The sequence below is a fragment of the Myxocyprinus asiaticus genome, chromosome 12 (genome assembly GCF_019703515.2).
Source record: "Myxocyprinus asiaticus isolate MX2 ecotype Aquarium Trade chromosome 12, UBuf_Myxa_2, whole genome shotgun sequence".
In the NCBI taxonomy this organism is placed as follows: domain Eukaryota; kingdom Metazoa; phylum Chordata; class Actinopteri; order Cypriniformes; family Catostomidae; genus Myxocyprinus; species Myxocyprinus asiaticus.
In genome coordinates, this window is record NC_059355.1 from 33863849 (window position 1) to 33877551 (window position 13703).

The 13703-nt window shown below is 37.1% G+C and overlaps 1 protein-coding gene across 2 annotated transcripts in view; it reads left to right on the plus strand.

The window, feature by feature from the left end:
- LOC127448720 (neuronal growth regulator 1-like) overlaps positions 1 to 13703 on the plus strand; it is a 219094-nt gene that overhangs the window by 43984 nt on the left and 161407 nt on the right. For both annotated transcript variants that reach the window (XM_051711476.1, XM_051711475.1), the window contains exon 2: positions 5032 to 5270. In XM_051711476.1, coding sequence (XP_051567436.1) covers positions 5032 to 5270 — 239 coding nt within the window. The remainder of the gene's footprint in view (positions 1 to 5031; positions 5271 to 13703) is intronic.

A 13703-nucleotide genomic window follows, 5' to 3' on the forward strand; every position in this document is an offset into this window, starting at 1 on the left:
ATCAGATTGAGGTCAGGGCTTTGTGATGGCCACTCCAATTCCTTGACTTTGTTGTGCTTAAGCCATTTTGCCACAACTTTGGAGGTATGCTTGGGGTCATTATCCATTTGGAAGACCCATTTCCGAATGAGCTTAAACTTCCTGGCTGATGTCTTGAGATGTTGCTTTAATATATTCACATAATTTTCCTTCCTCATAATGACATCTATTTTGTGCACCCACACAACATGATGCTGCCGCCCCCATTCTTCATGGTTGGGATGGTGTTCTTCGGCTTGTAAGCCTCACCCTTTTTCCTCCAAACATAACAATGGTCGTTATGGCCAAACAGTTCAATTTTCATTTCATCAGACCAGAGGACATTTTTCCAAAAAGTAAGATCTTTGTCCCCATGTGACTTGCAAACTGTAGTCTGGCTTTTTTATGGCGGTTTTGGAGCAGTGGCTTCTTCCTTGCTGAGCAGCCTTTCAGGTTATGTCGATATAGGACTTCTTTTGCTGTGGATATAGATACTTGTCTACCTGTATCCACCAGCATCTTCACAAGGTCATTTGCTGTTGTTCTGGGAATGATTTACACTTTTCGCACCAAACTACATTCATCTCTAAGAGACAGAATGCGTCTCCTTACTGAGCAGTATGTTGGCCGCATGGTTCCATGGTGTTTATACTTGCGTACTATTGTTTGTACAGATGAACGTGGTACCTTCAGGCGTTTTGAAATTGCTTGCAAAGAAGAACCAGACTTGTGAAGGTCCACAATTTTTTTCTTGGCTGATTTCTTCTGATTTTCCTATGATGTCAAGCAAAGAGGCACTGAGTTTGAAGTTAGCCCTTAAAATACATGCACAGGTCCAACTGACTCCAATTAGCCTATGATTTACATTTACATTTATTCATTTGGCAGACGCTTTTATCCAAAGCAACTTACAAAGAAGAATACATTATAAGCTAATCATCTTAAGGAGACAGTGGTACGAAAAGTGCTGTATTACAAAGTTTCGCTAGCATCACAATAGTAGTATTCAAGACAGATTCCAATATTTTTTTTTTTTTTTTGTTTTGTTTTTTTTGTGACTGGTTAAGTGCTCATGGAAAAGATGTGTTTTAGCCATTTTTGTAGACTGAAAGTGAGTCAGCTTCATGGATGAAGTTAGAAAGTTCATTCCACCAACATGATATGATGAAACTGAAAGTCCGGCAAAGTGTTTTGGTGCCTCTATGTGTTGGTACAACAAGGCGCCATTCCTTAGCCGACCGCAGGCTTCTGGTGGGAACGTAGCTATGCAGAAATTATTTTAGGTATGCTGGAGCAGACCCAGTGACTGTTCTGTATACCAGCATCAGAGCCTTGAATTTGATATGTGCATCAGCCGGTAGCCAGTGAAGAGAGACAAGGAGTTGTGTAACATGCGCTGTCTTTGGTTCATTAAAGACCAGACATGCTGCTGCATTCTGGATCATTTGCAGGGGTCTAACTGCGCATGTGGGGAGGCCTGCAATGGGAGCGTTACAGTAGTCCAGTCTAGTTATGAATAGTGACTGAACAAAAAGTTGTGTGGCATGTTCAGAGAGGAAGGGTCTTATCTTCCTGATATTGTAGAGTGTAAATCTACATGATTGTGCTGTCTTTGAGATATGGTCTGTGAAATTTAGTTGGTTATCTATGGTTACCCCTAGATATCTGACCGTTTTGGAAGGCGTTACTGTAGTTGAATCCAGCTGCACGGTGATGTTGTGTTCAACAGCAGGGTTGGCTGGAAAGACAAGGAGCCCAGTCTTGAGCTGGGTTAAGTTGCAGGTGGTGTTCCTTCATCCAGGCCGAGATGTCTGCCAAACAGGCAGAGATTCGAGCAGTCACCATGGTGTCATTGGGCTGGAAAGACAAGTAAAGCTGTGTGTCATCGGCATAGCAGTGGTAAGAGAAACCATGTGCCTGAATGATGGGTCTCAGTGATGTTGTGTATATAGAGAAGAAAAGTGACCCAAGCACTGAGCTCAGAGGTACCCCAGTAAGTAGCTGATGTGACTTGGACACCTCACCTCTCCAGGCTACCTTGAAGGACCTATCTGAGAGATAGGAATTAAACCAGTCAAGCACAGTTCCTGTGATGTCCAGAGAAGAGAGGGTGGAGAGTAGGATCTGATGGTTGACTGTGTCAAAGTCTGCAGAAAGGTCCTTTAGAATCAGGACGGATGATCTGGATCCAGCTTTCGCCTGTCTCAGTGACTCACAGTGACAGACAGCAGGGCAGTCTCGGTGGAGTGTCCACTTTTGAAGCCTTACTGATTGTCATCCAGCAGCTTGTTCTGTGAGAGATAGGCAGAGATCTGATTGAAAACTGCCCTTTCAAGTGTTTTCGCCATGAATGGGATGAGAGAGACTGGTCTGTAGTGTTCTACTTGTGTGGGGTTAAGTGCAGGTTTTTTCAGCAGCAGGATTACTCGAGCCTGCTTAAATGTAGTAGGGAAAATGCCTGTAAGTAGGGATGTGTTAATTATGTGTGTGAGTGCAGGTAGGATGGATGGAGAGATGGCCTGGTGAAGGTGAAAAGGAATGGGGTCAAGGGAACAGGTGGTGGGGTGGTTGGAGAGGAGGAGTTTAAAGACCTCAGTGTCAGTCAGAGGAGAGAACATAGAGACAGAAGAGCTGCATACAGGAGGCGGGTGTTTGACAGGGTGTGGTGCTGAGAATGTATTGCTGATGGCTGTAACCTTATTAGTAAAAAATATGGTGAAGACATCTGCTGTCAGTGATGTGTCAGGCGGTGGAGGGGAAGGACAGAGAAGTGTGTTGAATGTTCTAAACAAGCTGCAAGTGTCTGTGGTGCTGTTGATCTTGTTCTGGTAATAGGAAGTTTTTGCAGATTTAACGTTATCTGAAAAAGTTGCAAGCAGAGACTGATACTTACCCAGATCTGCTGGATCTTTAGATTTCCGCCATCTCCTCTCAGCCGCCCTGAGGTCAGTCCGATGTTCACGAAGGACGTCAGAGAGCCAGGGGCTGGGCGGTGTCATACGTGCTGGCCTAGAGGAGAGAGGACAAATGCTGTCTAGACAGGTTGTTAAAGTAGAGCTTAGTGTGTCTGTTGCAGTGTTTACATCCAGGGTGGAAAATAAGTTTTGTGTGGGAAGAGAGGTAGAGACATCAGTGGAAAGGTGTGAGGGTGAAAGAGAACGGATGTTACGTTGAACGGAAACAAAAGACGGGGTCTGTTTTAATATAGATGGGAGAGTCATGTTGAATTGAACAAAGTAGTGATCAGAGACATGTAAAGGAGTAACAAGAATGTTTTATTTGGTACAATTACGTGTAAAAATGAGGTCCAGCTGGTTGCCCGATCTGTGAGTTGCTGTAGTGCTTAGTCTTTCCAAGTCAAATGAGGCCAGAAGAGCATGAAGTTCAGTGGCCTGAAGCTTGTCTTGGTGTATGTTGAAATCTCCAAGAACCACAAGTGGCCTACCATCTTCTGGTAAGGAGGACAGCAGGACATCCAACTTCTCGAGAAATTTTGCCAGCTGACCTGGAGGGCGATAGATGACAACAACATGAATTTTTGTGGGTTGCGTTGTAGTAATAGCATGGAATTAAAAAGATATATTGTTACACAGAGAGGAGTGTGGTGAAAATGTCCAGTTATTTTGAATGAGCAAACCTGTTACCCCACCCCTACCATTGGGTCGAGGGGTGTATCAGAAGCTAATTGGCTTATTGCCTAAAGGCTTGTCATCATTTTCTGGAATTTTCCAAGCTGCCTAAAGGCACAGTTAACTGAAACAATCTGTCTGTAAACAATTGTTTGAAAAATTACTCATGTCATGCACAAAGTAGATGTCCTAAACGACTTGCCAAAACTATAGTTCGCTAATATGAAATCTGTGGAGTGGATAAAAAATGAGTTTTAATGACTTTACCAGTACTTGGCAGCATATGACATCTTTGATAGCATGGGGCCCCCTGGCGGATCGAGGGCCCTACACAGCTTGCGTATATTGCGTATAGGGAGGACTGGCACTGTGTCTGCTGGTATTTATTTATTTTTTAACAAAGTCAGCACCTGCTGTTCCCTATTTTTTATATTAAATGTATATCTAAACTGCTGAGTTTTCCTTTTTTGCCCTAAACCCCATTTATACTTGGTATTAAGAAAAGTTGATACATAAGCATGAGAACTTCATGGATCTTCTTCAGTGTGTCTGATATCAACATGCAGGGACACAGATGACATGCACACACATTTGAAGCTCCTTTAATACAGGTACTCCACTAATATAACGGATTATTCTACTATAAATGTTACGTTTGTGCTTAAATACAATTTTAACTGCCTCTGGGAGAAACAGCACGCTGGTTTTATTTGCACTTTCTATGTCTTTTATTACTTTTTTGCTGTTTATTATCAAGAAGTAACAAACTAAAACCATGAAATCAGAGACCCTCCCCTTGGAATCCATACACAAGTGGTCACAGGAGACTCATTTAAGCGACCAGGTGTAAACAGCAATGTGTCTCGTCTGACCACATGTGACTGGGTCACCTGAGATACATCTTAATACCAGAAGTAAACAGTGTTTGTCTTTGAAGTCCTCCTGCCCAGTGTTTCCCATACTTTTTTGTCTCATGTACCCCCACAACCCCAGTGGGGTTTTTACTCACCCACATGCCATACCAAACTTGTATGATTTTTTTTTTATGCGAAACACAAAAGGAGATGATGTTTTTATAATTCTTTTCAATACAGTGATAGTTTATAGTGACTTACTTTAAAGCTTAAAAAAGACCTACACTTATTATACAAGTAGTCAATGTGACTTGTGCGTCATGGTCCAACCATGCATACAATACAGTAGGTTGTGGTGAGAAACAACCAGAAATTTAAGTCATCCAAGTCAACGAGTTAGTCCTACTAAAATTAAATTCATTATCTTTGGCTTTGGTGGTGTTTATGTGAAATTGTTTATATTAATTATATTTTCTGCTGTTATTTCAGGTTTGTCCTTAGTTTTAATTGTCTGCTTTCTTTGGTTTCAGATGCTACCTATTGGATGGAATCTCAAAAGGAGCATGGTTGAACCGCTCCAGTATCATTTACGCAGGGAATGACAAGTGGTCAGGGGATCCTCGGGTGTCCATCGTATCAAATGTGGGGGACAAACATGAATACAGTTTACAGATACAGAAAGTGGATGTAACAGATGAGGGCTTGTACACTTGCTCGATACAGAGCGAACGTAATCCACGCCCAAAGCTTATTCAGTTAATTGTAAAAGGTAAGTGTTTCGCGGCTACTGCAGTAGACTACTATGTTTAAAGCAGTGGTTCTCAACTGGTTTTGCTTCTGGACCCAAATTTGACAAAAATGTCCTTAAAATCAAACATTGAAATTAATTAATATTAGCATGCACTACATTTAGGTCAATCAATATGCAGAACTAGTTTTACTAAGTGGTGCTTGTCAGTGCAAATCTTGCCGCCATGATGTAAACATGTTTTAGGTGGTTGCCACGGTGTTGCTATGCTGTTGCTAAGGTATTCTGAGCATTTTTTTAGTGCATTGCTATGCAGTTGCTGAGTCGTTACAAGGATGCAAGGATTGCTAAAAAAATGGCTCAGGCCCCTCCTTCAATGTACTTGTAAGTCATTGGGATTTTCTCAATTGATATATCGCTCGGCAGTTGAAAAATGTAAGTTTGATTGCTAACAAAAGTAATAGCACACCTCTTACTCAACGGTGCATGGTTTGTCATTGCCATTTTTGACTCTAGCACAAAAATGTGGTACGAGTGATGTACCAAAGTTTAGAGGTCTGTTCAAATTCCTAACCCTAAATACAGTATAAGCAATAGTAATAGTGATGCTTCATTTAGCAAACACCACTAAATGATGTATACTTAGTAGATACACTGCCTTTGATGTCAGCAACAAAAGATATAACACTGTACAAAAAATTGTCATCTAGCTCCGTTTTTATTATGACCAAGTGACAAACACAGAGATCCTAGCAACTGGTTACTGTCACAGGTCATTTTGAACAGGAAGAGAGGAAAACAACCCTTAATTCATTCTTTAACATTACATTTACCAATGCAATGATATGTTGTTATGTAGCATCTAAATGATGTTTTACAATTGATGAATTATTTAATTCATTTTAATCTGTCACTTCAAATCTCAACCACCTAGAGTCAGGTTGAACAAGCATGTTAAACTCCAGCTTTTATAGTCCAATTTTGTGTATTGTATGAATGAAGATTTCCAGGTAACACTTTACAATAAGATTGATACTTTTTTTAACTACATTAGTTAACATGAACTAACAATGAATAATAATTTTACAGCATTGTTTAATCTTGTATAATATAATTTTAACATATACCAATAAATTTTAAACATTAAAAATTGTATACGCTATCATTAGTTAATGAATTATGAAATAACATAAGCTAACAATAATATATACACACACACAACTGGTCAAAAGTTTTGAAACACTTGACTGAAATGTTTCTCATGATCTTAAAAATCTTTTGATCTGAAGGCGTATACTTAAATGTTTGAAATTAGTTTTGTACATAAAAATAGAATTGTGCTACCATATTAATTTATTTCATTATAAAACTAAAATTTAATTAGAAAAAAAAAAGTTTTTGAAATTGATGACTTGGACCAAATAATAAAGAAAAGCAGCCAATAAGTGCCCAACATAGTTGGGAACTCCTTCAATACTGTTTAAAAAGCATCCCAGGGTGATACCTCAAGAAGTTGGTTGAGAAAATGTCAAGAGTACATGTCTGCAAATTCTAGGCAAAGGGTGAGTACTTTGAAGATGCTAAAATATAACACAGTTTTGATTTATTTTGGATTTTATTTAGTCACAACATAATTCCCATAGTTCCATTTATGTTATTCCATATGATTTTACTATTATTCTAAAATGTGAAAAAAAAAAATTATAATAAAGAATGAGTAAGTGTTTCAAAACTTTTGACTGGTAGTGTATATTTACACAGTATATACTGTATATATACACTGATCAGCCACAACATTAAAACCACCTGCCTAATATTGTGTAGGTCCCCCTCGTGCCGCCAAAACAGCGCCAACCTGCATCTCAGAATAGCATTCTGAGATGATATTCTTCTCACCACAATTGTACAGAGCAGTTATCTGAGTTACCGTAGACTTTGTCAGTTCAAACTAGTCTGCCATTCTTTGTTTACCTCTCTCATAATTTCTGTCCACAGAACTGCCACTCACTGGATGTTTTTTGTTTTTCACACCATTCTGAGTAAATTCTAGAGACTGTTGTGTGTGAGAAAATCCCAGGAGATCAGCGGCAGTTCTGTGGTCGGAAATGTCTTGTTGGCCAGACTGGTTCGATCTGACAAAGTTGGCGATGCAGTTGAGATGCAGGTTGGCGCTGTTTTGGCGGCACGAGGGGGACCTACACAATATTAGGCAGGTGGTTTTAATGTTGTGGGTGATAGGTGTGTGTGTGTGTGTGTGTATATATATATATATATATATATATATATATATATATATAATTACAATTAACCATGGTTAATAAATGCTGTCAAAATATTTTTCATTGTTGATACCAAATGCATTTACTGCTGTTAACAAATAGAACCTTATTTGGTAACACTTAACAATTATCAACAAACAATGAACAAAATAAATTTAAAACATTTATTAATCTTAGTTAATGCTAGTTTATAAAATTACAATTGTTCATTGTTAGTTCATCTTGGCTCATGATGCTTTAACTGATGTTAACCAATACAACATTTGAATTCAAAAATGTATTAGTATATGTTGAAATGAACATGAACTAAGATCAATAAATGTTAACAAATGGAACCTTATTGTAAAGTGTTACCCTTTATTGTAAAGTGTTACAAATTCTAACACAAATTGGTCATTAATACCAGTAAGATGTTCCCACATCAACAGCTACTCAGTCTGGAACAATGGTGTTTTGTTTTTGTCTTTGGTTAACAATGGTGTTCAGGATTTATAAAGAATTAGGCTATGTAGGGCTATTATGTTATCATAACATGTTTTTCATTTTTTCCCCCAGTATACTGTATTAGTCTTATTTTGGTTTGGGGTTGGGAGGAGGTCCCTTTTGCACTTACTCACACCCAAGTCCATGCTTGGATTGTGCTGCTCCTTAAAGTAAAAATTGCATGAACTGTTTTTCCTCCTTGTTGATAATGCATTGGGATCTGGATATGATATCAAATGAACTAATAATACTGATGATATAAAGTCATGATTTACACAAATTTAACATCCATATTCATGACACTATTTTTATGTCAAAGGGACCCAACCACACTGTTAACATTTCAGTTTAGAATCTGTAGGGCACTGCTTGCAATTTTACCCCTTCTGCTTAAAGCTTAGAATAGCCTTCATAAGTGTATATGTCTGCTGTCTTGCTGAAAATATGGATTAATATGTTACTACTGACTATGAAGCACCATTAAACATGAAGTCATATGCTCTATATCATCAAACATTGCTAAAAAGCTTTTTTTTTTTTTTTTATGGTACATTATGCAAATATTGACTTCAACTGTGCATGTGTGTCCCCCTTTAAGAAATTAGCGTTGAATATTTAAAAGTTAATTTGTGTAAATGGATATAGGATATATATAGTAGTCTGTGAACTTAAACTGTTGTGTGTTACCCAACTATAAAAATTCTGTGATTTTTTTTTTTACTCACTGTCATGGTGTGTCAAAGTTATATACTGTGCTTTTTTCATGAATCACAGGAGGAGAAATTTGGAAGTATCTTTATGCTGTTCTTTTCCATGTGACAAAAAAAAAAAAAAACAACAAAAAAAAAAAAACAGTAAAGTACATTTAAATAAAAAATAAAAAATAGAGTAGTAAATATGACTTATAAAATATGTTTCTGTGAGGAACAGACTGAAACTGAAGTCATTATTCACTGAAAATCTTCCCGTATGCTGTAGCTCTCAAATCTCATTCTTCATTCCTCCTTTAAACTTACTATTTATTAGCTTCACCCATTGTTTTTTTTTTATACATATTTTTTTTAACTCCCCAACTGAATGGTGATTAAGAATAAAATGTGGTCCTCAAAATGTTGTTCATTCAACAAATCACAAATTGCTAGGTGCAAATATTGGGCTAATGCTTTTTATGGCTTTCTGACAATACCTTCTTATTTGTTAATTAGCATGACCGTGAGCGATTCTTTCAGAACCTATGTGCTTATGAGTGTGTTTTTGCACAGCTTTATACTGTATGTGTGTTTTCTCTTATTATTATGGAAATGGCCACTATCAGCTTCCATTGCAAGTAATTAAAATAAATGACACCTCAGGTCAGTTGTTCTATTTGTATATCCTGTTTTTCTTTAGACAAGGTGTTTTTTCCCATAAGGATGTCATAAATAATATCCCTGATAATAAATAACGACAATTTTGGATATGGTATTTTTTATTTTAAGCTGTTGTGTAGATGTTTGTTAGGTCACTGTGGTTTGTTTGGCTTCAACTCATTATCCTGTAGTCATTAGAAGATAATTTCACAATAAACATTTCCTGAACTTTCCACAGCTGTAGCTCTCCAAACCATGGTAGGCTTGTACAATGTTTTCTTCTACTGAGTGAACTTGCTGTACACAGTTGACACCATAGTGGGATGTGTTGCTGACGCTCTGCAGTGATACAACCTGTGTCCTATTTAAAAGGGTTAACATCTCTATTTGCGTTCCATGGAAAAAAGAAAGTCATATAGGTTGGATTTGGAAAGAAATGAAGGTGAGTAAAGAATGTCAGAATTTAATTCTGTCTCTAATTAACAAGAGAAAAATCAAAGCAAGCACTTTGAGATACACCAAATTAATAGGGACCAATCACATCTCAATGTGTGTAGTTTTACAGGTCATAACCTATAAGCTCATCACTGAGTCACTTCTGTGTGTAATTATGATCAACAAAATGAATGTCCTCCTTTTTCATCCTCGTAGCCGAAGGCTGTTCCATGATCATGATGGATCTTTTGTCCTTAATAGAATCCATTACTTGGATGTATCTCTACATGATCTGGGATAATTGATAAGTACTGGTAAGAAAATATACAAGCACTGTTGTGGTAATGGCAACAACTAAAAAGTAATAAGAATCGGGCAGTGGTAAACTAAATATCACGCCGAATTCTATCGAAAAATAAAATGATTAGATTGATTCTCACAATGGCAAAACCATGGAACACCAAATCCTACCTAATACAGTTAATTTCTTTCATTTGTCCTTTATGAAAGTTGAAGAGACCATACTTGCAGTCTTTTCAAGCTCTCTTGGTATATAGTGGACATTGTGTGGACAAAACCGTTTTGCTGGGTCATTCTTTCTAGCCAACCAGTCAATACTGGGCATCATCAGAGAATGAGTGTGCTTGTTTGTTTTGCAGGGATCGAATGAGAAGAGCCCACACACATTTTTCAGAGAATAATCACCCATCTTCTCCACCACTTAAATCTTAGCCTTGTTTGTCAGACAGTACCATTTGTCATAGTCGTTGGTGAGTCACCATTAAATAGAGCAGTTGGAGACCAAAACATTGTCATTTATAGATGTGCTTGGTTAGTGAATGAAAGATAAATCATATTACTGTGCATAGTCCCTATATAACTAACTTATATCTTAATTTTATGATTGATGGTCTGTTTGTCATCAGCAGCCATAGTTTTGTTTATTGGGATTAGTGCAAGATGTACCCAAGAAATAATGCTGCCTGGAATTGTGTACTTTTCATCATAGCAGCAAAAGGAAAAATGGCTGTTATGACATCTTTCTGTGAATGGATGTGTTCCACGTAAAGTTCAATATGTAAATATTAAATATTGTATATAATCATGGTATATATAGAGCAATATCAGTACATTTGAAAGGCCTCTCATCTTATTTAATGTTGAACTTCCATTTGAAAATCCCCAGTCCAGCCTGCTGACGATCATTAAGCTAGGTTAAGATGTTTTGAACTTAATCTAAAATGTCATGTGACATAGTGATGCCTAATTTTAGATTCTGTACCAGTGAGTCTGCACCTCACAGCAACTCTCAAATCTTTAAAGTGAAAGTTGATCCTTTCATGAATACCTGATCCCTCTGTCCCTGATATCTCTGTTTATACTGTATAGGCACGCACTCCTGCCTATATAGACTGAACTAATACAACAAGCTGCACTGTAAAAAAAAAATAAAAAAAAATACTGTAAAAATGTAAACAACTTTACAGAACAACCTGTACATTTTACAGTTTAAAACTTTTGTAATTCACGTGACCATGCTGACACAGTAAAAAAAAAAAGAAGAAAACAAATCTGTTAAATTCACAGTGAAAAAATATCAAACTTGATATTAACCTTCTGAAACTGTAAAAATCTGCTTTTACTTTATAAGGTATTGTTAATCACCGTAAAAATTACAGAAGAGCACATGATGACATGAAGTTCACCAATAGTGGCTCTTCCAGGAGCAATGACAAATAAACATGTAGAGACAATGCTCAGTTGCACCCACACAAACACTAAACACCATCAGGGTAACACATGTGACATTTAAATAATGCAGTAAACATTAACTAAACTACTTTAAATATAAAACAGACCACCCCAATGTACATAACTGATATTAAAAATAAGAAGAAACATAACTATTCCCATAAAATATAATGAAATATGATGGGTCATGCAGGGAATTGTGGGAACGCCCAATTATTGTTTTTTACTGTAATTTTAACAATAATTTACTGTAAAAAGAACGTGCTCTCTTGTTAAACATAATGTAAATTTTTACCATTAATTATACAGGAGAATAATACTTTTTACATCTAAAATGTTTTATTTTTACAACATTTTATTGTAAAAATGTATTGTCTTTTAAAATATATTAAAATGTTTTACTGTATATTTTACAGTTAATACTCATTAATGAATTAATGTTTACCGTTAAAATTACAGACATTTTTTACAGTGTGGGAAACAAAGCAATGTGTTTTTGACAATGTTTCTTGTATAGCTTATGTATTGTACTAATATCTACACAAGAAATGGTAAAGTGACTTAAGTGATACTCCCAAACAGCATTAGCAATTTATTTTAAGTTATCATTTAATGCTAGATTTATTTAGGGCTGAATTTCAATTAACATTGTATCATTGTATACTGTTGGGTAGTGCACATGCTCTCTGAATGTTAAGAAATCACATTGGGTCAGGTAGCCTGTCAGGGTTTGTGTTTTGTTTCTGTGTATGACAGCTAATTAGGGATCCAAGTTGGTTGGTTTTAACAGTCTTAAAGTTGTATGGGGAATAGGGAACCTCTAAGAATGAATGTGGAAATTCCCATTTTTTTGCAAGTGTAGCATATTTGTCCTTCTTGCCACATGGGTATGTTCAAAATGTATGTGCATATTTACATTGCAATATAGTCATTGCTTCTAAATATGTATTACTCCTTGTAACGGTGCACATTGATGAAGTAAGGTGGAGTATTACAGACATATTCTCTGTTCCAAAACCTAGTGAGAATTTATGTCTGCTGCCGACATAGGCAGCTGCATTCTAAGGCAGAATCCTAACTGAAATGGAATAATAAAGGAATATTTTGGATTCAAAACAAGTTAAGCTCAATCGACAGTAGGCTATTTGTGGCATAATGTTGATTACCACAAAAATTACAGTGAGGCACTTACAATGGAAGTGAATGGGTCAAATTAGTAAATGTTAAAATACTCACTGTTTAAAAAGTAGCCAACCAAGATAAATAATACTGTTGAAGACAGAAGTTTACATTCAACTTAACCAAATACATTTAAACTCAGTTTTTCACAATTCCTGACATTTAATCGTAGAAAACATCCCCTGTCTTATGTCAGTTAGGATCACTACTTTATTTTAAAAATGTGAAATGTCAGAATAGTAGTAGAGAGAATTATTTAATTTAGCTTTTATTTCTTTCATCACATTCCCAGTGGTTCAGAAGTTCACATACACTTTGTTAGTATTTGGTAGCATTGCCTTTAAATTGTGTAACTTGGGTCAAACGTTTTGGGTAGCCTTCCACAAGCTTCTCACAATAAGTTGCTGGAATTTTGGCCCATTCCTCCAGACAGAACTGGTGAAATGGATTCTTGTTTGCAGACCTCCTTGCTCGCACATGCTTTTTCAGTTCTGCCCGCAAATGTTCTATCAGGTTGAGGTCAGGGCTTTGTGATGGCCACTCCAATACTTTGACTTTGTTGTCCTTAAGGCATTTTGCCACATCTTTGGAGGTATACTTTGGAGACCCATTTGCGACCGAGCTTTAACTTCCTGGCTGATGTCTTGTGATGTTGCTTCAATATATCCACATAATTTTCCTTCCTCATGATGCAATCAATTTTGTGAAGTGCACCAGTCCCTCCTGCAGCAAAGCACCCACACAACATGATGCTGCCACCCCCATGCTTCACGGTTGGGATGGTGCTCTTCAGCTTGCAAGCCTCACCCTTTTTCCTCCAAACATAATGGTGGTCATTATGGCCAAAAAGTTCCATTTTTGTTTCATCAGACGAGAGGAAATTTCTCAAAAAGTAAGATCTTTGTCCCCATGTGCACTTGCAATCCAATCTACGTTCATCTCTAGGAGACAGAACGCGTCTCTTTCCTGAGCGGTAT